The following is a 26,400-nucleotide window of genomic DNA, read 5'->3' as shown; positions in this document are numbered from 1 at the left end:
GGTGTGCCAAGCTTGTAGCGTCATACCCAAGAAGACTAATGCTGTGATTGCTGGTAAAGGTGCTTCAACAAAGTACTGAGTAAAGGGTCTGAATACTTACATGAATGTGATATCAGTTCTTCTTTTTTTGCAAAAATGTCTGAAAACCTGCTTTTGCTTTGTCATTATGGGGGTATTGTGTGTAGATTGATGAGGGGAAAAAACAATTGAATCCATTTTAGAATAAGGCTGTACGTAACAAAATGTGGAAAAGGTCAAGGGGTCTGAATAACATTTGGAATGCACTGTATATGTAAAATTATATTTGTATTGGTCTATTATTTACTTCTACCCCATGTCTTTATGAAGGCTTTGCACAAAATACAAAAGGTGGAGTTTACCCTCCCACTACACCACTGATTATCACACAATAACAACTACTATGAAGTTCACTAAATCCGAATGTCATGCCCATATCTCCATTCAGTAGATAGTGTATGCTCTCTCACCACTTAACCCCATCAGCAGTCAGCAGAGACTCTTCTGGCTGTGTCTTTTTTAGGCAGACTTCTTTCAGACTGAATATCCACGGGGTAACCATGGTAACAGTCTGATGTTTAGGCATGTAGAAAGCATATGCTCTGTTTCACTCATCTCTCTCACTTAACCCCAGCAGACAGAGGAAGGGGAACCAGACCTGCTGATCATCAAGGTGGAGGGAGAAGCAGATGACCAGGACTCTAGGATCAGCCACCCAGCTAGAACAGTGGAGGGCAGCAGAGAACTAACCACCCGCAACTGGCTGCAGCCACCACAGAGGACCCCGCCTTCCAGTCCAGTGGCCCCAGAGGCAACAACAATACAAACACCGCTATGGAGGTCAGTGGATCTGACGTCGTCCTTGGCTTTTCCCCCAAGTCATACCATTCCTCATCAGAACATGTGATAGTGATTGACTCTGTATCCAGTGGCCAGCAGGTAGATAGAGATTTTGAGTGGGGTCAGGTGGGTACATCTACTACACCACAGGTCAATGGGTCTGGAAATAAGCAGGGAGTGGGAGTGTTTAAACAGAAACGCACCATCAATTCACCCTAGTACACCACAAATCAATGAGAGACAACACTATGCAGTTGGTTTCACCCAGATCCGTCCCACAGAGATAATACAAGCACCCGTCTTGACGCAGGAAATACAGGTGAGGCCAATAAAGCTAGTTTAGCGCTCATTGGCAAGCCTCCATAGACACTCTGAAATACCAGGAAGAGGAGTTCAACAACCAGCTCATACCTCACTTCCTGTCGGCCATTTTAGACCAAGCGCCACAACTTCCTCTCACTCAAGTAATCTTGCTAATCACATTAGACCTGGCACCATAGAACGACCGTACGGTTGCCCGAACTGCCATAAGAAGTTTGTCCACGAGAGTGACTTGCGGCAGCACGTCGTCATACACACCAGAAAGCGGGTGTTCGCCTGCACCTTGTGTGAGAAGAGCTTTGTGTCCCCCAGCAAGCTCCAAGTGCACCAGAACGTCCACACTGGGGAGAAGCCCTTCAGTTGTGCACAGTGCGGGCGCAGGTTCTCCCAATCCAGCAATCTGAATAGACATCAGAAGCTTCATCATTGAAAACTGACACAGAAGCAAGAGATTCCTATTGTTGGGTTCTGAGAATATGAAATATACTTATTCATGTCACAGAGGGGGAGAGGGTAATGTATAACAGTTACATTATGTCAGGATATGTCACAGAGGAGGAGAGGGTAATGTATAACAGTTACATTATGTCAGGATATGTCACAGAGGGGGAGAGGGTAATGTATAACGTTTACATTATGTCAGGATATGTCACAGAGGGAGAGAGGGTAATGTATAACAGTTACATTATGTCAGGATATGTCACAGAGGGGTAGAGGGTAATGTATAACGTTTACATTATGTCAGGATATGTCACAGAGGGAGAGAGGGTAATGTATAACAGTTACATTATGTCAGGATATGTCACAGAGGGGGAGAGGGTAATGTATAACGTTTACATTATGTCAGGATATGTCACAGAGGGAGAGAGGGTAATGTATAACAGTTACATTATGTCAGGATATGTCACAGAGGGGTAGAGGGTAATGTATAACGTTTACATTATGTCAGGATATGTTATTGTTAGCCATCAGGGATCCTATGGGAGGGGTCCTCTGGGAGGAGAAGAGACACAGTCTGGTACCAGGCACCATGACAGCCGTGAGTTGGGCAGGGAAGCGTTCACATGTGGCAGGCATTGATAAGGGGAGAGAGCTTTGGATTAGGCATCAAGGGGGCTGAGGTCATCACTTTGTCTTCCTGTCGAACCATAACAGATGTCATGGTTGGAGACGAGGAGGAGTGCATCTAAACTGGAGTATATAAACTTGTTGCTGGAAACATGTTTTGTCTGAATGCAGCTGTATTGATCCTCTAGGAGAATAAACTTGGTTCAGCTTTCATAGTGTCTGTTGAGTTGTTTACTCTGAGAATTAGAACCTAACACTATTGAAAAAAGCTGTTATAGCAATATCATGAGTTCAAACGTCATTGGTTCTAACATAGTCGTATGTCTGCAGGATGTTTGCCCTGGTCTCATACGTCTACAATACAACGTGGTTCATATTTACATTATCTACAAAGACTGTTACGTTTTCTTGGCTTCTTTAAGGCCAACAGCATCACTCACATTGACTGTTAAGGTTGATCATGGTTGTGTTCTTCTAATAATACTGTGTGCGTCACACTAAAGTTATAGCAGATACTGAAATTCTACTGTGAGACTGAAAAACTGTCTGTTCTTCTGTAACAATTTGACCAATGGCTGTTGATGTTTATTAATTCCTAGATTTCCATCAATAAATAATATTTTTCAAAGAATTCCATGGTGCTTCTTGACCCTAAATACGCCTATTGATGTCACCTGTTAAATCCACTTCAATCAGTGTAGAGGAAGGGGAGGAGGCAGGCTAAATAAGTAGTTTTTTAGCATTGAGACAATTGAGACATGGATTGTGTATGTGTGTCATCCAGAGAGTGAATTGGCACGACATAAACCGGACCCATCTGTTACTATCTGGCCGTCCGGCCGACTGGTCCTATCTGGCCGTCCGCCGACTGGTCCTATCTGGCCGGCCGACTGGTCCTATCTGGCCGGCCGACTGGTCCTATCTGGCCGGCCGACTGGTCCTATCTGTCCATTTTGTTCCTGCGACCAGCTCATCAGGCCTGTGTCAGGAATAGAGCGAGAGATCCAGAGGGGAGAAAGTTGGGAAGGAGAGAGGATGATGTCAAAGTAGATAGGGCTGACAGACTAACATTCCACTGGGCCCTGACTGACATCTAGTTTTGATTAACATTTGGTCCAGTCAATTAACATGAAATCAACAAAAAAAGTCACCATGTCATTGGATTTAGGTTAAAAGTTTGGTGAAAAACAGACTAAATGCCCTTACGTTGTTTACTTTTTGTCAGATGTGTGCGTACTGGTAGCGAAGTCAGGTGCAGGAGAGCAGAGATTTGTGAAACAGGCGCACACTTTATTTAGGCAAAAGTGCAAAACACGCAAAACAGTCACAAGAATTATGTTTGTGAAAAATAACACAGGAAAAACAAGCCAGTCTGGTGCGTCAACAATACACACGTAACACAAACAATCTGACACAAAGACAAGATGGAGAACAGAGGAATAAATACATGTAGATTGATTGGGGAATGAAAACCAGGTGTGCAGGGAACAAGACAAAACAAATGGATCAATGAAAAATGGAGCGGCGATGGCTAGAAAGCTGGTGACGTGGACCACCGAACGCCGCCCGAGCAAGGAGAGGACCCGACTTCGGCGGAAGTCGTGACACTTTTTGAAAATCCAATCAGTTTTCCACGTTGATTCAATGTCATCACATTGATTTTTGGGGGGGTTGAAATGACATGGAAACAATGTTGATTCAACCAGTTTTTGCCCAGTGGGATGAAAGTCAACTGAATATATTTTTATCACTGACTTTTCACCATTTATGTAATCACAAGCGGTAACCTTTTACACTCTTGGTCCAGCCCAGCTCAACCCTGACCTATGTAAATGAAAGATTGAGAGAAAGAAAATTGACTTTCTATGAACAGACAAATTGAAATGTATTGAATTAGATATGATATGAACTCATCTGCAGAAAGGTTCACAATTCCATCGAAGGGGAATGTGCACACGAGTGTTGTTGCGCCATACCAACAATTTGGCTATCTTCCCCGTCACATCATGAAAGGTCTTGTTGATGTTCTTTTGTCTCTCTCTCTCTGACTCTTCCTTTCTCCTCTGACCAGAAGGGACCGGTCGGCCAGACAGATAGGACCGGTCGGCCCGGACAGATATTGGACCAGTCGGCCGGACAGATAGGACTGGTCGGCCAGACAGATATAGGACCGGTTGGCCAGACAGGTATTGGACCGGTCATCCGGACAGATATTGGACCGGTCGGCCGGACAGGTGGCGGTGGGGTTATGTTGTGGGCAGGCATAAGCTATAGACAACGAACACAATTGCATTTTAACGATGACTATTTCAATGCACAGAGATACCGTGACGAGATCCTAAGGCCCATTGTAGTGCCATTCATCCGCCACCATCAACTCATGTTTTAGCATAATGCACGGCCCCATGTTGCAAGTAACTGTACACAATTATTGGAAGCTGAAAATGTTCTTCCATGGCCTGCATAGTGCATACTCACCATGTCACCCATTGAGCAAGTTTGGGATGCTTGGGATCAACAGTGTGTTCCAGTTCCCACCAATATCCAGCAACACAGCCATTGAAGCAGAGTGGGAAAACATTCCACAGGCTACAATCAACAGCCTAATCTACTCTATGCAAAGGATATGTGTCGCGCTGCATGAGGCAAATGGTGGTCACACCAGATACTGAAGGGTTTTCTGGTCCACGCCTTTACCTTTTTTTTTAAGGTATCTGGACAACAGATGCATGTCTGTATTCCCAGTCATGTGAAATCCATAGATTAGGGCCTAATGTATGTATCTTAATTGACTGATTTACTTATATGAACTGTTACTCAGTCAAATATTTGAAATTGTTGATTGTTGCGTTTATATTTTTGTTCAGTATAGATTGATCCTATATAGATTGGCCCTATATGGATTGACCCTAAATATACACTCACCGCCCAGTTTATTAGGTACACCACCCCGTTCAAGAAAATGGAACGCTCCTACAGACAGTGAATCAGGCAGAGCAGGCAGACAGGCATCGAGGCAATGTTACTGTTCAATTAAATGTTAGAATGGGCAAAAGGAGTGAACTAAGCGACTTTGAGCGTGGTATGATCGTTGATGCCAGGCACACCATCGTTGATGCCAGGCACACCATCGTTGATGCCAGGTACACCATCGTTGATGCCAGGCACACCATCGTTGATGCCAGGTACACCATCGTTGATGCCAGGCACACCATCGTTGATGCCAGGCACACCATCGTTGATGCCAGGTACACCATCGTTGATGCCAGGCACACCATCGTTGATGCCAGGTCCAGTATCTCAGAAATGTCCGACCTTTTCACACACGACAGTGTGTAGGGTTTCCCTAGGCTGGAGTGACAAAACAAAAAACAGAGTTACAGAGCGAGGGGAAACTGTACGGTTGAGGTTCAAGGTGCGAGTTGTCCATTGAAATCTGGCAACTTGGACCTCAACCCTACAGTTCTCCCTCGCTCTGCGTTTTTGAGTGTCAGGAGAGGACACTTTTCATCCCAAAGGATTACTCTCCAACAGGTTCCCCAAAGACATGGAAAACGTTAACCATTAGTGGGGGAAAAAAACTAAAACTGACCCAAGATCAGCATCTAGGGACAACTTAACACTGCTCCACCTGTGACATAATGAAAGGCAGGGGCAGGAGTTTTTCCTCACCACGTGACCAGACCAGGGAACACCTCCTGGCCCTAGATTTAAGGGGAATGGCATGGCTTCACACTAGTGGGGTTTTCATATGAAAACTAGCTCTATGTGTTTTGAACCGTTTGAATGGTTTCCACATTGAACACTACCCTCTGTGTGTAGTGGTTGTGTTTTCAGTTCAACTGTCTTGATGCTTGATCCAGAGTGGACTGATAATGTATAAGTTATGACAAGTAAATATTTTAAATATCCTTATGAATGTGTATAGGTGAACAGTAATTAAAAAATGATTTCCATTTGCCTGTCAACAATATACTTTAGATTTACTATCAGATTGATAGGCTGTAAAGATGTTGATGGAATTCATATATATGAATAGTAGGCTAGTTTGTCATACTGTTGTAATTTACTTTTTTTTCAAGTCAATTAACTGTTTGTCGTTTATTTCTATTAGAAATACTAGAAATAGTTAAATGCTTTATTTGAGAAAAATCATGAAATATTGTTTACACCAGAAAACATGTTTATTATGGAGCTCCAACATTGTTGTTATTGTGGAGCACTCCTATACAGTAGGTGGCGGTGTCCAATTTTCAAGTCTAGCATATGATTACATTACTGTGATGAGGAACAGGAAAAATAATCTCACCAGCGAGCTACAAACAAAGCTAGCTAGCTATCCATGTTTAGTTTATGATATTATTGTATTTGTTTGAATAGCTTGCTAGATACTCATAATATAGAAAACATAAAGACTGTTATCATATTGAAAAGGGACCAAAAGCGTCGGGGGACAATGTCGGGTTCCGTGGTCGAGTTCCAGGCGCAGATAGCCTCAATCATGGAGGTGCTAGCCAACGCGGCTGTTGCCGAAATCTGCAAAGTTGTTGACGATGGCTATGCGGTTGTACACCTGAAGATGTCCCAAAGCCACAAGGAGAACGAATTTCTACGGAGGAAAATGAAATTGATGGAACTTCAGGTCGCGAGGTTTCGAGCAGATAGAACAAAGTCTTCAGAGGGGTCCGTCCACAACCGCTTCCATGGAATACGCCTCCTAAACAGACACAACCATCGTGAGACGGCAACGACAGGTTGGTGATGATGATGAATTTGACACTGTGCACGTATTTTAAATTAAATTACAGATTACCGACCATTTCGAATCCCACCGTACCTTCTCCGCTATGCAATCTGGTTTCCGAGCCACGCTCAAGGTCCTAAACGACATCATAACCGCAATCGATAAGAAACAATACTGTGCAGCCGTATTCATTGACCTGGCCAAAGCTTTCGACTCAGTCAATCACCACATTCTTATTGGCAGACAACAGCCTTGGTTTCTCAAATGATTGCCTCGCCTGGTTCACTAACTACTTCTCTGAGAGTTCAGTGTGTCAAATCGGAGGGCCTGTTGTCTGACAGTCTCTATGGGGGCGCAGGGTTCAATTCTCGGGCTGACTCTCTTCTCTGTATACATCAATGATGTCGCTCTTTCTGCTGGTGATTCTCTGATCCACCTCTACACAGACGACACCATTCTGTATACTTCTGGCCCCTCCTTGGACACTGTATTAACTAACCTCTAGACGAGCTTCAATGCCATACAACTCTCCTTCCGTGACCTCCAACTGCTCTTAAACGCAAGTAAAACTAAATGCATGCTCTTCAACTGATCGCTGCCCGCATCTGCCTGCCCGTCCAGCATCACTACTCTGAACGGTTCTGACTTAGAATACGTGGTCAACGACAAATACCTGGGTGCCTGGTTAGACTGTAAAGTCTCCTTCCAGACTCACATTAAGCATCTCCAATCCAAAAAATTCATCTAGAATCGGCTTCCTATTTCACAACAAAGCATCCTTCACTCATGCTGCCAAACATACCCTCGTAAAACTGACCATCCTACCAATCCTCGACTTCAGCTACGTCATTTACAAAATAGCCTCCAACAATCTACTCAAAAAATTGGATGCAGTCTATCACAGTGCCATCCGTTTTGTCACTAAAGCCCCATATACTACCCACCACTGTGACTTGTACACTCTCGTTGGCTGGCCCTCGCTTCATACTTGTCAGCTCACCCACTGGCTCCAGGTCATCTACAAGACCCTGCTAGGTAAAGTCCCCCCTTATCTCAGCTCACTGGTCACCATAGCAGCACCTACCTGTAGCACGCGCTCCAGCAGGTATGTCTCACTGGTCACCCCCAAAGCCAATTCTTATTTTGACCGCCTTCCAGTTCTCTGCTGCCAATAACTGGAACGAACTGCAAAAATCACTGAAGCTTTAAGCACTAGCTGTCAGAGCAACTCACAGATCACTAAACCTGTGCATAGCCCATCTGTAAATAGCCCATCCACTAACCTCATCCCCATGCTGTATTTATTTATCTTGCCCCTTTGCACCCCAGTATCTCTACTTGCACATTCATCTTCTGCACATTCTACCATTCCAGTGTTTAATTGCTATATTGTAATTACTTCGCCACCATGGTCTATTTATATTGCCTTACCTCTCTAATCTTACCTCATTTGCACACACTGTATACATACTTTTTCTACTGTATTATTGACTGTATGTTTGTTAATTCCATGTGTAACTCTGTTGTTGTATGTGTCAAATTGCTTTGCTTTATCTTTACCAGGTCTCAGTTGCAAATGAGAACTTGTTCTCAACTAGCCTACCTGGTTAAATAAAGGTGAAATTAAAAAAAATAAAAAATAAACATGAATCTTCAATTTGACCCCATCCATCAATTGTGTTTAACCAAGTTCAGCCATGATTTATGTACTGTCAATACAGTTCGGCTTATGTGTATTATTGAGATCCACCTCAAGAGGCTGAGCCTGTTCACTCACTACCATCTAGAAGGTGGAGACTTTACAGGTGCATCACAGCAGGGAACGAGAGACTGAAAAACTGCTTTTATCTCCAGGCCATCAGACTGTCCCCACTAGACTGCCTCCGCCCAGTACCCTGCCCTGAACTTAGTCACTTAAAAAAAAAAAAACGTTATTTAGGCAAGTCAGTTAAGAACAAATTCTTATTTTCAATGACGGCCTAGGAACAGTGGGTTAACTGCCTGTTCAGGGGCAGAACGACAGATTTGTACCTTGTCAGCTAGGGGATTTGAACTTGCAACCGTTCGGTTACTAGTCCAACACTCTAACCACTAGGCTACGCTGCCGCCCCTAGTCACTGTTACTAGCCCGGCTACCACCCAATACTCTACCCTGCACCTTAGTGACTGCTGCCCTAGTCATTGAACACTGGTCACTTTAATAATGTTTACATACTGTATTCTAGTCAAGGCTCATCCTATATAACTACTGCTGTACACACCTTTTCTATTCATATACTGTCCATGCTATCTATATATACCATCATATACATATATTTATTCCGGACTCTGACCTTGGTCGTTCTGATATTTTTTAATTCCTTTTTATTTTTTGGATGTGTCTGTATTGTTAGGTATTACTGCCCTGATGGAGCTAGAAACACAAGCATTTCACTGTGTTACAGTAGGTATTACTGCCCTGATGGAGCTAGAAACACAAGCATTTCACTGTGTTACAGTAGGTATTACTGCCCTGATGGAGCTAGAAACACAAGCATTTCACTGTGTTACAGTAGGTATTACTGCCCTGATGGAGCTAGAAACACAAGCATTTTACTGTGTTACAGTAGGTATTACTGCCCTGATGGAGCTAGAAACACAAGCATTTCACTGTGTTACAGTAGGTATTACTGCCCTGATGGAGCTAGAAACACAAGCATTTCACTGTGTTACAGTAGGTATTACTGCCCTGATGGAGCTAGAAACACAAGCATTTCACTGTGTTACAGTAGGTATTACTGCCCTGATGGAGCTAGAAACACAAGCATTTCACTGTGTTACAGTAGGTATTACTGCCCTGATGGAGCTAGAAACAAAAGCATTTCACTGTGTTACAGTAGGTATTACTGCCCTGATGGAGCTAGAAACACAAGCATTTCACTGTGTTACAGTAGGTATTACTGCCCTGATGGAGCTAGAAACACAAGCATTTCACTGTGTTACAGTAGGTATTACTGCCCTGATGGAGCTAGAAACACAAGCATTTTACTGTGTTACAGTAGGTATTACTGCCCTGATGGAGCTAGAAACACAAGCATTTCACTGTGTTACAGTAGGTATTACTGCCCTGATGGAGCTAGAAACACAAGCATTTCACTGTGTTACAGTAGGTATTACTGCCCTGATGGAGCTAGAAACACAAGCATTTCACTGTGTTACAGTAGGTATTACTGCTCTGATGGAGCTAGAAACACAAGCATTTTACTGTGTTACAGTAGGTATTACTGCCCTGATGGAGCTAGAAACACAAGCATTTCACTGTGTTACAGTAGGTATTACTGCCCTGATGGAGCTAGAAACACAAGCATTTCACTGTGTTACAGTAGGTATTACTGCCCTGATGGAGCTAGAAACACAAGCATTTCACTGTGTTACAGTAGGTATTACTGCCCTGATGGAGCTAGAAACACAAGCATTTTACTGTGTTACAGTAGGTATTACTGCCCTGATGGAGCTAGAAACACAAGCATTTCACTGTGTTACAGTATGTATTACTGCCCTGATGGAGCTAGAAACACAAGCATTTCACTGTGTTACAGTAGGTATTACTGCCCTGATGGAGCTAGAAACACAAGCATTTCACTGTGTTACAGTAGGTATTACTGCCCTGATGGAGCTAGAAACACAAGCATTTTACTGTGTTACAGTAGGTATTACTGCCCTGATGGAGCTAGAAACACAAGCATTTTACTGTGTTACAGTAGGTATTACTGCCCTGATGGAGCTAGAAACACAAGCATTTCACTGTGTTACAGTAGGTATTACTGCCCTGATGGAGCTAGAAACACAAGCATTTCACTGTGTTACAGTAGGTATTACTGCCCTGATGGAGCTAGAAACACAAGCATTTTACTGTGTTACAGTAGGTATTACTGCCCTGATGGAGCTAGAAACACAAGCATTTCACTGTGTTACAGTAGGTATTACTACCCTGATGGAGCTAGAAACACAAGCATTTCACTGTGTTACAGTAGGTATTACTGCCCTGATGGAGCTAGAAACACAAGCATTTCACTGTGTTACAGTAGGTATTACTGCCCTGATGGAGCTAGAAACACAAGCATTTCACTGTGTTACAGTAGGTATTACTGCCCTGATGGAGCTAGAAACACAAGCATTTCACTGTGTTACAGTAGTTATTACTGCCCTGATGGAGCTAGAAACACAAGCATTTTACTGTGTTACAGTAGGTATTACTGCCCTGATGGAGCTAGAAACAAGCATTTCACTGTGTTACAGTAGGTATTACTGCCCTGATGGAGCTAGAAACACAAGCATTTCACTGTGTTACAGTAGGTATTACTGCCCTGATGGAGCTAGAAACACAAGCATTTCACTGTGTTACAGTAGGTATTACTGCCCTGATGGAGCTAGAAACACAAGCATTTCACTGTGTTACAGTAGGTATTACTGCCCTGATGGAGCTAGAAACACAAGCATTTCACTGTGTTACAGTAGGTATTACTGCCCTGATGGATTTAGAAACACAAGCATTTCACTGTGTTACAGTAGGTATTACTGCCCTGATGGAGCTAGAAACATAAGCATTTCACTACACCTGCGATAACATCTGTAAAATATGTGTACGTGACCAATAAAATAAGATTTGAGGATGTATCATGCTTTCTTTGTACTGTCAACACAGCTAGGATTCTTTTAGCTCTACAGACACATAACATACATCATGAACATATGTTTGCTTGGTACTTTGTAAAACAACATTGATGGATGGGGTCAAATTAACTTCCCCCTTTATTTCCAGGACCTACTTGGCAAAACAGAGCCAGACTTTCCAACAGGAGTTTTGGGAACAGCAGCATTCAAAGAGACAGACAGCCCATAGACGTGGACCAAGACGATGTCTCTACATCAAAGCATATAGATGCTACAGGTGATGAGGTAAGTTCCAATTTTAATAGATGATTTTAGACTGTCACAGACTTATGTCTGTTTTAGTCTCGGACACCAGACACTTCCTTCCGCCTGGGGATGAGGTTATGTCTGTATAGACGTGTATGTTAGCACATTATAACCAGAGATGTAGTAGTTAAAAATATGGTTGATAAACAATGATCAGTGAGTAAAGTAACACTCCCTATACTTTCAATGCATTTTTGCACTAAAAGTTTGTAAAGGAATGTGTAAAATACAGACGGTGGAGTTTACCCTCCACTACACCACTGATTATAACACAACAACAAGGCAACTACTATGAATTTCACTAAATCCCATGTCATGCCCATATCTCTATTCAGTAGATAGTGTATGCTCTGTCTCACTCACTCATCTCTCCCACTTAACCCCATCAGCAGTCAGCAGAGACAGAGGAAGTGGAACCAGACCTGCTGATCATCAAGGTGGAGGGAGAAGCAGATGACCAGGACTCTAGGATCAGCCACCCAGCTAGAACAGTGGAGGGCAGCAGAGAACTAACCACCCAACTGGCTGCAGCCACCACAGAGGACCCCGCCTTCCAGTCCAGTGGCCCCAGAGGCAACAACAACTACAACAACACTGCTATGGAGGTCAGTGGATCTGACGCCGTCCTCCTCCAGTCAGAAATAGGGAATGTGAACCAGGGACCCCAGCAGTACACAGGATTTGAACCCAAAGCAGAGAGACCGAGTCTGGACACAAAGTGTGACATGAACGGGGACCTCACTCTCCTAAGAGATTCTTTAAACCAGGTATGGAGAGAGGTAGTAGTGACTGATGATGGCGCCTCTGCTGCTCACACTAAAGTAATGGCCCTAGGGAGTGGCCCAGTGGGCCCAGAAACACAGACCAGCTCGGCCACAGATATGAGCAGTGTATCTAGTGGCCAGCAGGTGGATAGAGGTTTCGAGTGGGGTCAGGTGAATACAGCTACTACACCACAGGACAATGGGACTGGAAATAAGCAGGGAGTGGGAGTGTTTAACAGAAACGCACCAATGATTTGCCATGATTTGATGAAAGACAACACACCGCTATTGGTTTCACCCGGCTTCCGGACCTCAGAGATAAATACAGGCACCCATCTTGACACAGGAAATGCAGGTGAGGCCAACAAAGCTAGTTGGTGCTCATTGGCAAGCCTCCATAGACACTCTGAAATACCAGGAAGAGGAGTTCAACAACCAGCTCATACCTCACTTCCTGTCAGCCATTTTAGACCAAGCACCACAACTTCCTGTCATTTGAGTAATCTTGCCACAGATGTTAGACCTGGCACCGTAGAACAACAGTACGGTTTCCCGAGCTGCCATAAGAAGTTTGTCCATGAGAGTGAGTTGCAGCAGCACGCTGTCATCCACACCAGGAAGCGGGGGTTCGCCTGCACCTTCTGTGAGAAGAGCTTTGAGGGCGCCAGCCATCTCCAAATGCACCTAAACGTCCACACTGGCGAGAAGCCCTTCAGTTGTGCACATTGCGGACGCAGGTTCTCCCACACCAGCAATCTGAAAAGACATCAGAAGCTTCATCATTGATAACTGACATGGAACAAGAGATTCCTATTGAAAAAAAGCTGTTATAGAAATATCATGAGTTCAAACGTCATTGGTTCTAACGTAGTCGTATGTCTGCAGGATGTTTGCCCTGGTCTCATACATCTACAATACAACGTGGTTCATATTTACATTATCTACAAAGACTTACGTTTTCTTGGCTTCTTTAAGGCCAACAGCATCACTCACATTGACTGTTAAGGTTGATCATGGTTGTGTTCTTCTAATAATACTGTGTGCGTCACACTAAAGTTATAGCAGATACTGAAATTCTACTGTGAGACTGAAAAAGTTATGTTTTTCTGTAACAATGTGACCAATGGCTGTTGCTGTTTATTCATTAAATCCAATAATTCCCTCAATAAATAATATTTTTCAAATAATTTCATGGTGCTTCTTGACTCTAAATATATATTCTCACATTGACCCTAAATATATTGTAAGGAAAGGACATTTTTCTTTCAAAATTACAAGTGAATTATTGAGGTCCAGTTTTAGTTTCATATGTTTTGAGAAGCTTTAGATGTTCTGTGTCCATGAGTTGAGTCAGTAAATTAACAACTTAATTCAAGCCATTAGATCAATATTATAGCCAAGTAATAGCTGAGTTATAATAGATCTGTTTGTTTGAGAGCTTTGTAGAGCTCATGTCTGTCTACTTAATTCCTCCCTCTTTTCAGGACAAATCTACTGTGGAAGGGGAGAGAGACCTCCAGCAATGGAAGAAAGAAGAGGGTCTGAGGGAGATCCCAGGTAATGATTTCTGTAATAAAAAATGACATACTGATTGACAACCTCATTGTTTTATTTGACTGCATATGACCATCATGCTTTTGTTGTCTCTTCAGGCACTGATAGTGGTCACAGAATGACAGACCCAAACACACCGACCTCTCTAGACACGGACCAAAAAGAGCTCACTGAGCAGCTCCGAACCAAACACAGTATAATGACTGTCAACAGATCAGACACTGTTTTCAAGTCAGACCCGGAGCCTGAGAGCCTGAGCCAGGTGTTTCAACTCACAGGTCCAAGACCTGTTGCTAAACAGCAGTGTAGCCTGAACCCCGAGAGAACAACCGATCTGCCTGTAAACTCCCATAAGCGAAGAGGCAGTGATACAGCGAATGATCGGCCGTCTTGTTCTAGTTATGCTGCCGAGACGGTCTCAGGAAGCCCCTCGCCTCTCACAAAGCTGAACCCTATTCCCCCACTTTCTCAGATGGTGAGGAGTGAACACGAGTATTCCCAGGTCGATTCAGAAGTCATAGTTATCGACCCCCTTCCTGTTGACGATGGGGATGGCACGCCCTCGTCGTGGAGACAAGGTGACGTCATGGAACACGGGCATCATCAAGGAGGACATAGTGAAGCAGATGCCATGCTTCTTGGAGGACATTCGAGTAACACTTATCATCTTCATCATCATCCTCACCCAGGTGTCCAGCCAGCAGCGAGACAGAACTCATCTGACAATCACTTCTACACCATCGGCATGGACGGCGCTTTCCACAACCGCCTCGGCACCTTTCAGAACCCCGCAACCACCGCCACTCCATACGCCACGGGAACCGAGGAGCTGCAGTACCCCACCTGGGTGGATTTCCCTGGGAGCACCCCCGACACCCACCTGGGCGACGTGACTGGGACTCATCAGGACAGAGGATCTAGGGAGGAGGGGGCGAGGTCCTACAGGTGCACCTTCTGTGAGAGGGAGTACCCTCACCTGTGCCAGCTCAAGATGCACCAGAGGGTTCACACGGGGGAGAAACCGTACGAGTGCGCCCTGTGTGGGAAGCAGTTCAGCCAGCTGTGCAGCCTGAAGCGGCACCAGAGAGTACACACAGGGGAGAAACCTTTCAGATGCGCTCAATGCGGGAAACAGTTCTCTCATTCCAGCAATTTAAAAGTGCATCAGAGCGTCCATACGGGTGAGAAACTGTTCCACTGCACCCAGTGTGGGAAGAACTTCTCCTTTCTGAGCAATCTGATAAGACACCAGACAGTTCACGCACGGAAATTATAGGTTGTGTTGTGATTTGGGATTGTGTTTTCTGAATTGATTGTAAATTGTATGTGTATGATTGCTCTGGCTTAAAGGTTGTTACCTGTTTATTTCTCCCCTGACTGTTATTTTGTATTCTGGAGCCTTTTGTAAAAATGTTATAAAAAGAAGTGACACTAAATGTTTGACTGCAGATTATTATATTGGTTCATGTTGGTTATTTTTGTCTAAAATGTTCAACTTATTGTATAAATTCCTACAGTATTTGTGACGCAAAGTGTTGAAAATAATCAGGCAAAACTAAGATTTTGTCACAATCAACATGCTTGTGTTAAAGTTAAAAAGAAATAAAGCAACTCATGGGAAATTTGAAAAAGGTATTGTCTTTGAGAATGAGAGTAATACATTTAGCTTTATCTCAGCAAATACATCTCTGTGATCTCAGTGTTTACGGTAAACTGTCTCCGGAAGTAGATTGTTTAACCACATAATGGTTTTACTCAGGAAATTTGTTTGCTAGCTAAATAATAACAAAGATGTCCAACTTTGTCGTTTTTCGTGCGCGTGTAGATTCCGTTATGGAAACTTTAACGGCAACAGTCGTACGAGCACTGTGTCAAATAATGGAATAATTCCTATGAATTTGGTTCTACCGTTTGAACCATTTTGGCAATAAACTATTATGACCCCATTCCTGAAATATGGACATATCTTCGGTTCCCCTCAATGACTATCAAATGCTGTGTTAGAAGGGAGTGAAACAAAAAAAGTGTCTCCCATAAGTAAACACTGCCCCGTCACAGCCCTTCTAAGCACAGCCTTTCCACTCCCTATTTAATCTTGCTCTTATGACTGACTGGGTTAGAACCAGGTCTCCTGCATATCACAAGACTGTGTTAGCCCACTTAACTAAAGCCCACAGGGATTAGTTCAGGAAGCTAACACAAGTCTTCAAGTCTCCAGCAAGGTTACTCATCAAAAGAGTGGTTCATCGAACCACCTCGGTTAAATTTCACCCCCCTTTGACCTCATACTCAGAGATCACGGCAGCAATATAACTGATTGGGGTTCAAATCAGGCCTCCTGCACAAGACCACTTTCTGTGGCAAACAGAAACAGAATGATCTGTGCAACCCATTTAATGAGAATGCAACACGTGATCCATACATGTGATGAGCAACCTGGCTGAAGACGTTAAGTTTAACCCAGGGCGCCGCTTTTGTGACAAGTAACTTATCACAAAAGCGTGGTCATCAAACCACCTGTTAGACTTCACCCTCATTTGACCTCCTCCTTGAAGACTCATCCAAGTCACAGGACCAATGCCTAGGCTTTAGCTCACAGGCTAACACAGTCTTAACCCATTGTCACGTTGACCTTATAATGACTACCCTTGCCGGAGAATTGAAAAGGACGTCTAACAATAACTAACACGTCTAACACAAACATACATGTGAAACTAACAACACTTGCGCAATTAAAGGCCTTTTTAATAGCACGGTGGTTGGAATGCCTCAGGAGGGCGGTCACGTGGATTCGAGGCAGAAGTCCCGAGGTTGAGTCTCCCTATGAGCTGAATCGGGGGAAGCTGTACTCGCTAAACAAGCAGCGTGACATCCTTTACAACGGTGCCACGGGACTCTACAGTTGTGATGGCTCAACCACTGGGGGCGCTGTGGAGCCAGTTAAGGTGGTGAATGTAGCAGATGAGGATCTGTGAAACTTATTCAGCAGGCCGAAGTGTCGTCCTTGCGCAATAGCAGGACTTTTTCAATAGTGCATAAGCTGTAACCCTTCAGGAGGGCAGTCCAATGTGTTAGCGAGGCAGAGGTCCTGAGTTCTAGTCTCGGTATGAGCTGAATCACAGGCACACGGCACCCACTCCAATTTGCCTACCGCTCCAACAGATCTGTGGAAGATGCCATTTCCATCGTTTTTCACACAGCCCTAACACATCTGGACAAGAGGAACACCTATGTGAGAATGCTGTTTATTGACAACAGTTTAGCATTAAACACTATTGTTCTCTCTAAGCTTGGCACTAAGCTCAGAGCCCTTGGTCTGGACGCCACCCTCTGAAACTGGATCCTGGACTTCCTGACGGGCAGACCACAAGGTGTGAGGATTGGCAACAACACCTCCTCCACACTGACACTTAACACAGGGGCCCCCCAGGGGTGTGTCCTCAGCCCTCTGCTGTACTCCCTGTTCAGCCACGACACTAACGCAGTCATCAAGTTTGCTGACGACACCACAGTTGTAGACCTGATAACCAACAACGACGAGTCAGTCTATAGGAAGGAGGTAAGTGAACTGGCATTGTTGTGTTATCACAACAACCTCTCCTTCAACGTCAGCAAAAAAAGTTGACTGTTGACTTCAGGAAGCAGAGGAGGGAACATACCCCAATCTACATCAATGGGATTGCAGAAGAGAGAGTCAACAGTTTTAAAGTTCTTCTGCGTCCACATCACTGAGAACTTGTCATGGACCAACACCACCACCACCACTATTGTCAAGGCGGCTGAAGAAATTTGTCATGCCACTACAAATACTACCGCTGCACAATCGAAAGCATCCTGACCAGTTGCATCACTGCCTGGTATGGGAATGTCTCCGTCCATGACCGCAAGGCCCTCCAGCGAGTGGTGAAGAAGGCCCAGTACAACACTGGGACCGAGCTTCCACCATCAAAGACATCTACTGGAAACTGTGCCCGAGGAAGGCCTGCAGCATCATCAAGGACCACACACCCCAGTCACAACCTGTTCACTTCCTTACCGTTGGGCAGACGGAATCGGAGCACGAGGTCTGATACCAACAAGCTCAAGAGATAGTTTCTGTCCACAAGCCATCAGACTGCTGAACACTTGAACTGGACCGACCACCTGCTCTGATTCTCCACACGTTAGTACACATGTACACACACAGATAAACACACCCACACTGCATGTACAACACATTACATTATGAACACCTACTCTTTCCATGACATAGACTGACCAGGTGAATCCAGATGAAAGCTATGATCCCTTATTAATGTCACTTATTAAATCCACTTCAATCAGGAGACAGGTTAAAGAATGATTTTTTTAGCCTTGAGACAATTGAGACATGGATTGGGTATGTGTGCCATTCAGAGGGTGAATGGGCAAGACACAATATTGAAGTGCCTTTGAACGGGGTATGGTAGTAGTTGCCAGGCACACCGGTTTGTGTCAAGACCTGCAATGATGCTGGGATTTTCACGCTCAACAGTTTCCTGTGTAACCACTCCCTCTTCCAATTAGGGCTAATTGAAAAGCTGTTCAAAAGAGGACATTGTATTCCTTTTTTTTGTACTCCCTGACGAAGGTCATGCAGCCGAAACGCATCAGTTTTTAAAAACTTTGTTTCTATTGAACATGCCATACTAATAAAGGCATTTTAATCAATTATATGAAGAGTGCCTTGCTCCTCCTTTCTTTGTGAGTTTCCTGTGTGTATCAAGAATAGTCCACCACCCAAAGGACATTCAGCCAACTTGACACAACTGTGGGAAGCCTTGGAGTCAACATGGGCCACCATCCCTATTGAACACTTACAACACCTTGTAGAGTCCATGTTCTGAGGGTGAAAGGGAGTGGGGAGAGTCTTACAACACCTTGTAGAGTCCATGTTCTGAGGGTGAAAGGGAGTGGGGAGCGTCTTACAACACCTTGTAGAGTCCATGTTCTGAGGGTGAAAGGGAGTGGGGAGCATCTTACAACACCTTGTAGAGTCCATGTTCTGAGGGTGAAAGGGAGTGGGGAGCATCTTACAACACCTTGTAGAGTCCATGTTCTGAGGGTGAAAGGGAGTGGGGAGCGTCTTACAACACCTTGTAGAGTCCATGTTCTGAGGGTGAAAGGGAGTGGGGAGCGTCTTACAACACCTTGTAGAGTCCATGTTCTGAGGGTGAAAGGGAGTGGGGAGAGTCTTACAACACCTTGTAGAGTCCATGTTCTGAGGGTGAAAGGGAGTGGGGAGAGTCTTACAACACCTTGTAGAGTCCATGTTCTGAGGGTGAAAGGGAGTGGGGAGCGTCTTACAACACCTTGTAGAGTCCATGTTCTGAGGGTGAAAGGGAGTGGGGAGAGTCTTACAACACCTTGTAGAGTCCATGTTCTGAGGGTGAAAGGGAGTGGGGAGAGTCTTACAACACCTTGTAGAGTCCATGTTCTGAGGGTGAAAGGGAGTGGGGAGCGTCTTACAACACCTTGTAGAGTCCATGTTCTGAGGGTGAAAGGGAGTGGGGAGAGTCTTACAACACCTTGTAGAGTCCATGTTCTGAGGGTGAAAGGGAGTGGGGAGAGTCTTACAACACCTTGTAGAGTCCATGTTCTGAGGGTGAAAGGGAGTGGGGAGAGTCTTACAACACCTTGTAGAGTCCATGTTCTGAGGGTGAAAGGGAGTGGGGAGCGTCTTACAACACCTTGTAGAGTCCATGTTCTGAGGGTGAAAGGGAGTGGGGAGAGTCTTACAACACCTTGTAGAGTCCATGTTCTGAGGGTGAAAGGGAGTGGGGAGAGTCTTACAACACCTTGTAGAGTCCATGTTCTGAGGGTGAAAGGAGGTGGGGAGCGTCTTACAACACCTTGTAGAGTCCATGTTCTGAGGGTGAAAGGAGGTGGGGAGCGTCTTACAACACCTTGTAGAGTCCATGTTCTGAGGTTGAAAGGGAGTGGGGAGAGTCTTACAACACCTTGTAGAGTCCATGTTCTGAAGAACTGAGGCTGTTCTAATGGCAAAGGGGGGTGCTCAACTCAATATTAGCCAGTCGTTCTTCATGTTGTGTACACGCAGTGTAAACACAATACATTTTGCCCCAACTGTATTAGTCTATTATATGAATGTTAATCTGTATGGAGAATCAAAAACAACGAGTGAGTGGTTTCAAATCTGATATTATGAAAGTAGGAAGGTGATGTTCTAGGTGAGATAAATCTACAGGTACTGTTAATACCTCCAGAAGATGAGGTTTCCCTAGACCATAGTACCTCTGGGGATTCTGGGATTAAAGAAGAGGTGAGTGAGTAGCTTGGTTTCTAGAGCAGAGCTATTCAACCGGGGGGCCACACCCCCTAGGGGTATTAACAAATATATATTTATAATGTTTTTATAAATCAGTCAGTCATCCACCAGTCAATAGCCCCCCCAGTCAGTCATCCACCAGTCAATAGCCCCCCCAGTCAGTCATCCACCAGTCAATAGCCCCCCCAGTCAGTCATCCACCAGTCAATAGCCCCCCCAGTCAGTCCTCCACCAGTCAGTCATCCACCAGTCAATAGCCCCCCCAGTCAGTCATCCTCCAGTCAATAGGCCACCAGTCAATAGGCCACCAGTCAGTCATCCACCAGTCAATAGCCCCCCCCAGTCAGTCATCCCCCAGTCAATAGGCCACCAGTCAGTCATCCCCCAGTCAATAGCCCCCCCAGTCAGTCATCCCCCAGTCAATAGGCCCCCCAGTCAGTCATCCACCAGTCAATAGGCCCCCCAGTCAGTCATCCACCAGTCAATAGCCCCCCAGTCAGTCATCCACCAGTCAATAGCCCCCCAGTCAGTCATCCACCAGTCAATAGCCCCCCAGTCAGTCATCCCCAAGTCAATAGCCCCCCAGTCAGTCATCCACCAGTCAATAGCCCCCCAGTCAGTCATCCTCCAGTCAATAGCCCCCCAGTCAGTCATCCCCCAGTCAATAGCCCCCCCAGTCAGTCATCCCCCAGTCAATAGCCCCCCCCAGTCAGTCATCCCCCAGTCAATAGGCCACCAGTCAGTCATCCCCCAGTCAATAGCCCCCCAGTCAGTCATCCCCCAGTCAATAGCCCCCCCAGTCAGTCATCCCCCAGTCAATAGCCCCCCCAGTCAGTCATCCCCCAGGCAATAGCCCCCCAGTCAGTCATCCCCCAGTCAATAGCCCCCCCAGTCAGTCATCCCCCAGTCAATAGCCCCCCAGTCAGTCATCCCCCAGTCAATAGCCCCCCAGTCAGTCATCCCCCAGTCAATAGCCCCCCCAGTCAGTCATCCCCCAGTCAATAGGCCACCAGTCAGTCATCCCCCAGTCAATAGGCCACCAGTCAGTCATCCCCCAGTCAATAGCCACCCAGTCAGTCATCACCCAGTCAATAGGCCCCCCAGTCAGTCATCCCCCAGTCAATAGGCCACAAGTGAGGCAAGTGCTGCTGGTAAGCTTTCTTGACTTCATTTTTGCCAAAACACCGCTAACCTTTGTTTAACCAGCTAAACAGCAGCTCTTAGTGAAAATGTGTTTGGAGTTACCGTTCTAGCTTATAGGCTATGTTAGAGTTCCCCTTCCAATTATAATGTGGCATGGTCAAAATTCTTTAAAAATTTAATTTATTTTAAAATGTTGATAACTTCTCCCTGCCATTCTCCTGATGTTAATTAAGACATGTGAAAAATGTTTTGCTAACATATGATGAGGATCCCTGGTTGGCCGGTTTGCCTGGGCGGGGCTCCCTGGGCAAGGAAAGGTTGAAGACCCCAGGTCTACAGTGATGATGCACATCCTAACCTGCCAAACCTGCTCAAAACAGTCAGAATGGAAAGGAATTAAACCAGAGAGAACTCTGATTGAATTGATGGGGTTGAAATTCAATTCATTCCAATTCTGGGACTCAAAAACCAGCATATGGTTTCCAAGGCTGAATATGATGAAGAAGGTAAAGGGGTATGAAGATAGTTCTATAAACCCAACCACTGACAGCATACCATTCCAGTCAGCACTCTCTCTACTTGCACCAGCTAGGTCACCATGTCCATTTACAGTGCCAGGACTGTGTTGGTGTCTGTGAAACTGTCGCTTTGCTCTTCTGCCATGTAGATGTCCAGAAAAGAGGTCACCGTTGCGCTCTTCCCTGAACCTTCCTCCTCTTCCCTGAACCTTCCTCCTCTTCCCTGAACCTTCCTCCTCTTCCCTGAACCTTCCTCCTCTTCCCTGAACCTTCCTCCTCTTTCCTGCGTTCAGGTAAGAGAAGAGCCGAGCAACCAACTCTCAACCACCAACAGGCTTTGCTCACCCAGGCACCTGTCCAGAGCTTCCAGAATTATTAAATGCTGTTCTTTGGTTCACCACTGCACCAATACAAATTCTTGAGGATGTTTAAAATCTTCACCTGTAATAACTTATACATTATCAATCCACTCTGGACCAAGCATTAAGCTAGCTGAACTGAAAACACAACCACTACACACAGAGGGTCGTGTTCAATGTGGAAAACATCCAAACTGTTAAAAACACATGGACCCAGTGTTCATATGAAAACCCCAGTAGTGTGGAGCCATTCCCCTTACAACTAGGCCCATGAGTTTTTCCTTGGTCTTGTCACGTGGTGAGGAAAAACTCCTGGCACTGCATATTATTACACCGGGTGGAGAAGTGTGAAGCTGCCCCTAGATGCTGATGTTGGGTAAGTTTAGCATTTTTTTCCATAAGTGGTAAAGGTTAGGATTGGGAGAGAGGAAGCTGATCCTAGATCTGTATCTAGTCGGAACTTCACCCTGGAACACTCAGGGCAGCACAACGTCCTGTGGCCTGCCACCAGTGTGGACGAGGAGGTGCTTCTTCATGTGGCCAGACTGGGTGAAGCACTTCCCACAGTAGATGCAATGAAATGGTTTCTCTCCGGTGTGCACCCTCTCATGCATCTTCAGCTGGTGGCTGTGGGAGAAGCGCTTGGTACAGTGGCTGCAGCCGTACGGTTTCTCCCCTGTATGGACCCGCATGTGCCTCCGCAGGTGCGCCGGCTGGGGGAAGGGCTTCCCGCAGAGGCTGCACTGGAGCTGACTCTTGGGCGAGTGAGACGTCAGCTGTTGTGGCTGCTTTTCTATGCCTTTCGATGAAGAAGTGGTGCTTATGTTGAAATTCAGGAAGGGGGCTGGCTTCCCTCTTTGGGGAACCTGGTGGAGAGTAACACTTGGGGATGAAAAGCTGTTTGGGGAGGACAGTCTGTTGAAATCTGACATCTTGGACATTGATCCTACAGTTGTCCCTTGCTCTGCATGTTGAGTGTCAGGGGGACACTTTGTCTGTCCAGATTCCATTCCCCCTTTTCCTCTGTTGTCCACAAGCTGCCTGCTTTCTGAACAAACCTCTCCAGATGTCACCTCTTGGCCAGTTATGCTCCATTCTGAACTCATATCTGCCTCCACTTTAATGGGAACTGAGTCCACCATCACCACATCAGGCAGCCAGTCCAGAGATCCTGAAGCAGACATGCAGACCCCTGAGTTACCTGGCACCCCTCTCCTCTCTGGATGTCCAGACAGCCTCTTGGAGTCTGGCCCTGCATTATGAGGAGCATTCACAGTTGGGTTGTCAGTCTCTTGGTTCTCTGTCCATTGGGACAGGCTGTATTCTATGGGTTGATGGTCAGTTTCCCAGGTCACACCCTCAGCAACCTGATGGTCCTGTCTTGCTCTGCTGTATTGTGAAGCTGGATGCTGGAACGTCTGGTTTTCAGGTTCTATGTTGAGTGAGGTGTCTGGAGCTCTGTGTCTGTTGCCCTGCTGGCCCAGATGGTCTGTGGGTTCAGTAGAGGATGAAGAACCTGGTTCTGGCACAATCTTCTCACTGTTCTCACTGACCAGTTGGACAATCTCTGAAATGGGTCAATGTAAAGCACAGCATTAGCTTCCTGTAGTGGACACTGATTCTTCTTTGCCTTATTTAATAGTTATGGGTTATGACTAAGAAGGTAATAAAATACTGCAATACACACTTAAGTCTTTACTTAACATAAAGTATAAACTGCATAGATTTGATAAGTTGCACAAAAATACCTTCCGTTCTACTGGTGTCAAGGTTCTCCATTTTGATAAGAGGTGCCTCTTGCATATCTGCCACCTGTTTTGTAATCATCAGAAACATTTTATTAGAAACATATCCCCAAAACCATTTGAAATATGAGAAAACAAATCATATATTTGACCATGTCTATGACAACTGACCTGCATGCTCCCATCCTGGTCTGTTGCTGTGCGTCCTGAGTCTCTCCAGTTGGTGACATCCTGCGTTAAGTTGCCCCTTTCACTGTCGGCAAAACAATTCTCCACTGCACCAGAAAACACAAACCCTTATAAACGTTACATATTCTACATGACCATTATTTTGAAAGTGTTGAAATATGGTTTTTAAAAACTACAATATCTAAGTCTGTCTAATGACTTTCCTACTAAGCTCCCTCTTGCTCGGGCAACACGATTGGTGTCGCGCCAGTGAACTGTGCGTCGCAGGGCTCCGAATTTCTCTGTGCCCTGTTGAGAACTCTGGTATTTTGTCAAAAGCAGCTTCCTCCGCAGGTTATCGATTTCTTTCTGACTATGGGAAATTTCCAAACGTAAGGCAGCATGTCCGTCATCTACAAGTTTGCAGATTTCGGCAACGGCTGCATTCGCCAAAACCTCAATGATGGAGGCTAGCTGAGCATGAAAGACGACGGTATCGGTCATGTTCTTGGCACTATGTCTAATTTAAACACTTATGTTATAGTAATTTGCATTGCAGTGTTCAATCAACGTCCTCAAAGTTCACACGGTATGCTTCAAACGTAAATATATTTTTATCTGTGGAGCTAGACACAATAAGGATTTTCCACAACAATGGAATTTGCTGTTCGCCTTCAAAATAAATGTCCGCCATTGGAAGTGATTCAAATGGATACAAATATTGTATACATTACATATTTGGACTAGATAATGCTTAAGATGAAATAGCTAGTTAATTTGATACAAAAAAGTGACTCTGTTTAAATCGCACTGTGAATGTATTATACTTTAGAATTGGATTAGGGGCGTACTCATAAGTTTCGACACCTACCCATTCAAGGGTTTTTCTTTATTTTTACTATTTTATACATGGTAGAATAATAGTTTAGACAATAAATATATGAAATAACACATGGAATCATGTAATAACCCAAAAAGTGTTAAATCTAAACATATTTTATATTTGAGATTCTTTCAAGTAGCCACCCTTTGCCTTGACAGCTTTGCACACTCTTGGCATTCTCTCAACCAGCTTCAAGAGGAATTTCCAACAGTCTTGAAGGAGTTCCCACATATGCTGAGCACTTGTTGGATGCTTTTCCTTCACTCTGCGGTCCAACTCATCCCCAACCATCTCAATTGGGTTGATGCAGCACTTCATCACTGTCCTTGGTCAAATACCCCTTACATAGCCTGGAGGTGTGTTTTGGGTCATTGTCCTGTTAAAAAAAATGATAGTCCCACTAAACACAAACTAGATGGGATGGCGTACCACTGCAGAATGCTGTGGTAGCCATGCTGGTTAAGTGTGCCTTGAATTCTAAATAAAATCACTGACTGTCACCAGACCCACGGTGGGAACCACACATGTGGAGATCATCCGTTCACCAACACAATCTCCCATTTGGACTCCTTAGAGCAGACATATTTCCACCGGTCTAATGTCCAATGCTTGTGTTTCTTGGCCCAAGCAAGTCTCTACTTCTCATTGGTGTCCTTTAGTAGTGGTTTCTTTGCAGCAATTCGACCATGAAGGCCTGATTCATGCAGTCTCCTCTGAACAGTTGATGTTGAGATGTGTCTGTTACTTGAACTCTGTGAAGCATTTATTTGGGCTGCAATCTGAGGTGCAGTTAACTCTAATGAACTTATCCTCTGCAGCAGAGGTAAGTCTGGGTCTTCCTTTCCTGTGGCTGTCTTCATGAGAGCCAGTTTCATCATAGCGTTTGATGGTTTTAAAACTACACTTGAAGAAACTTTAAAAATTCTTGAAATTTTCCGGATTAATTGACCTTCATGTCTTAAAGTAATGATGGACTATCATCTCTCCTTGCTTATTTGAGCTGTTCTTG

At 44.9% G+C, this 26,400-nt stretch overlaps 3 protein-coding genes across 5 annotated transcripts; 2 read left to right on the top strand and 1 right to left on the bottom strand.

The window, feature by feature from the left end:
- Positions 1-655: 655 nt before the first annotated feature.
- On the top strand, positions 656-1,609 carry LOC116370160 (gastrula zinc finger protein XlCGF16.1-like; the record flags this gene model as incomplete). The annotated part of the gene is made up of 2 exons (XM_031819707.1): positions 656-858; positions 1,345-1,609. Coding segments are annotated over 2 exons (468 nt in total), but the record flags the coding sequence as incomplete, so codon positions are not given.
- A 3,439-nt stretch (positions 1,610-5,048) lies between these two features.
- Positions 5,049-15,894, top strand: LOC109877698 (zinc finger protein 219-like). Its single transcript, XM_031819708.1, has 5 exons — positions 5,049-7,001; positions 11,793-11,929; positions 12,340-12,555; positions 14,199-14,271; positions 14,367-15,894. Exons 1-5 carry the CDS (start codon positions 6,704-6,706, stop codon positions 15,542-15,544), a joined length of 1,902 nt encoding a protein of 633 aa, XP_031675568.1. The 5' UTR covers positions 5,049-6,703; the 3' UTR covers positions 15,545-15,894.
- A 5,989-nt stretch (positions 15,895-21,883) lies between these two features.
- LOC109888139 (B-cell CLL/lymphoma 6 member B protein-like) lies at positions 21,884-25,117 on the bottom strand. Of its 3 annotated transcripts, none has more exons than XR_004208710.1 (5): positions 24,733-25,117; positions 24,512-24,615; positions 24,344-24,407; positions 22,466-24,162; positions 21,884-22,425 (listed from the first exon to the last, which is right to left on the bottom strand). XR_004208710.1 is itself a non-coding variant. In XM_031819709.1 (4 exons), the coding sequence occupies exons 1-4, from the start codon at positions 25,010-25,012 to the stop codon at positions 23,072-23,074; spliced, it is 1,539 nt and encodes a 512-aa protein (XP_031675569.1). In that variant the 5' UTR covers positions 25,013-25,117; the 3' UTR covers positions 21,884-23,071. The 3 variants fall into 3 exon arrangements, 1 of the variants encoding a protein (XP_031675569.1); XR_004208711.1 differs by having other exon boundaries at positions 21,884-22,465; positions 22,506-24,162; XM_031819709.1 differs by having other exon boundaries at positions 21,884-24,162.
- Positions 25,118-26,400: the final 1,283 nt, after the last annotated feature.

This window comes from Oncorhynchus kisutch, unplaced genomic scaffold, assembly GCF_002021735.2.
Source record: "Oncorhynchus kisutch isolate 150728-3 unplaced genomic scaffold, Okis_V2 scaffold2467, whole genome shotgun sequence".
Lineage (NCBI taxonomy): Eukaryota > Metazoa > Chordata > Actinopteri > Salmoniformes > Salmonidae > Oncorhynchus > Oncorhynchus kisutch.
The sequence above is the reverse complement of the archived record's forward strand: the minus strand, read 5'-3'. Positions and strand labels throughout refer to the sequence as shown.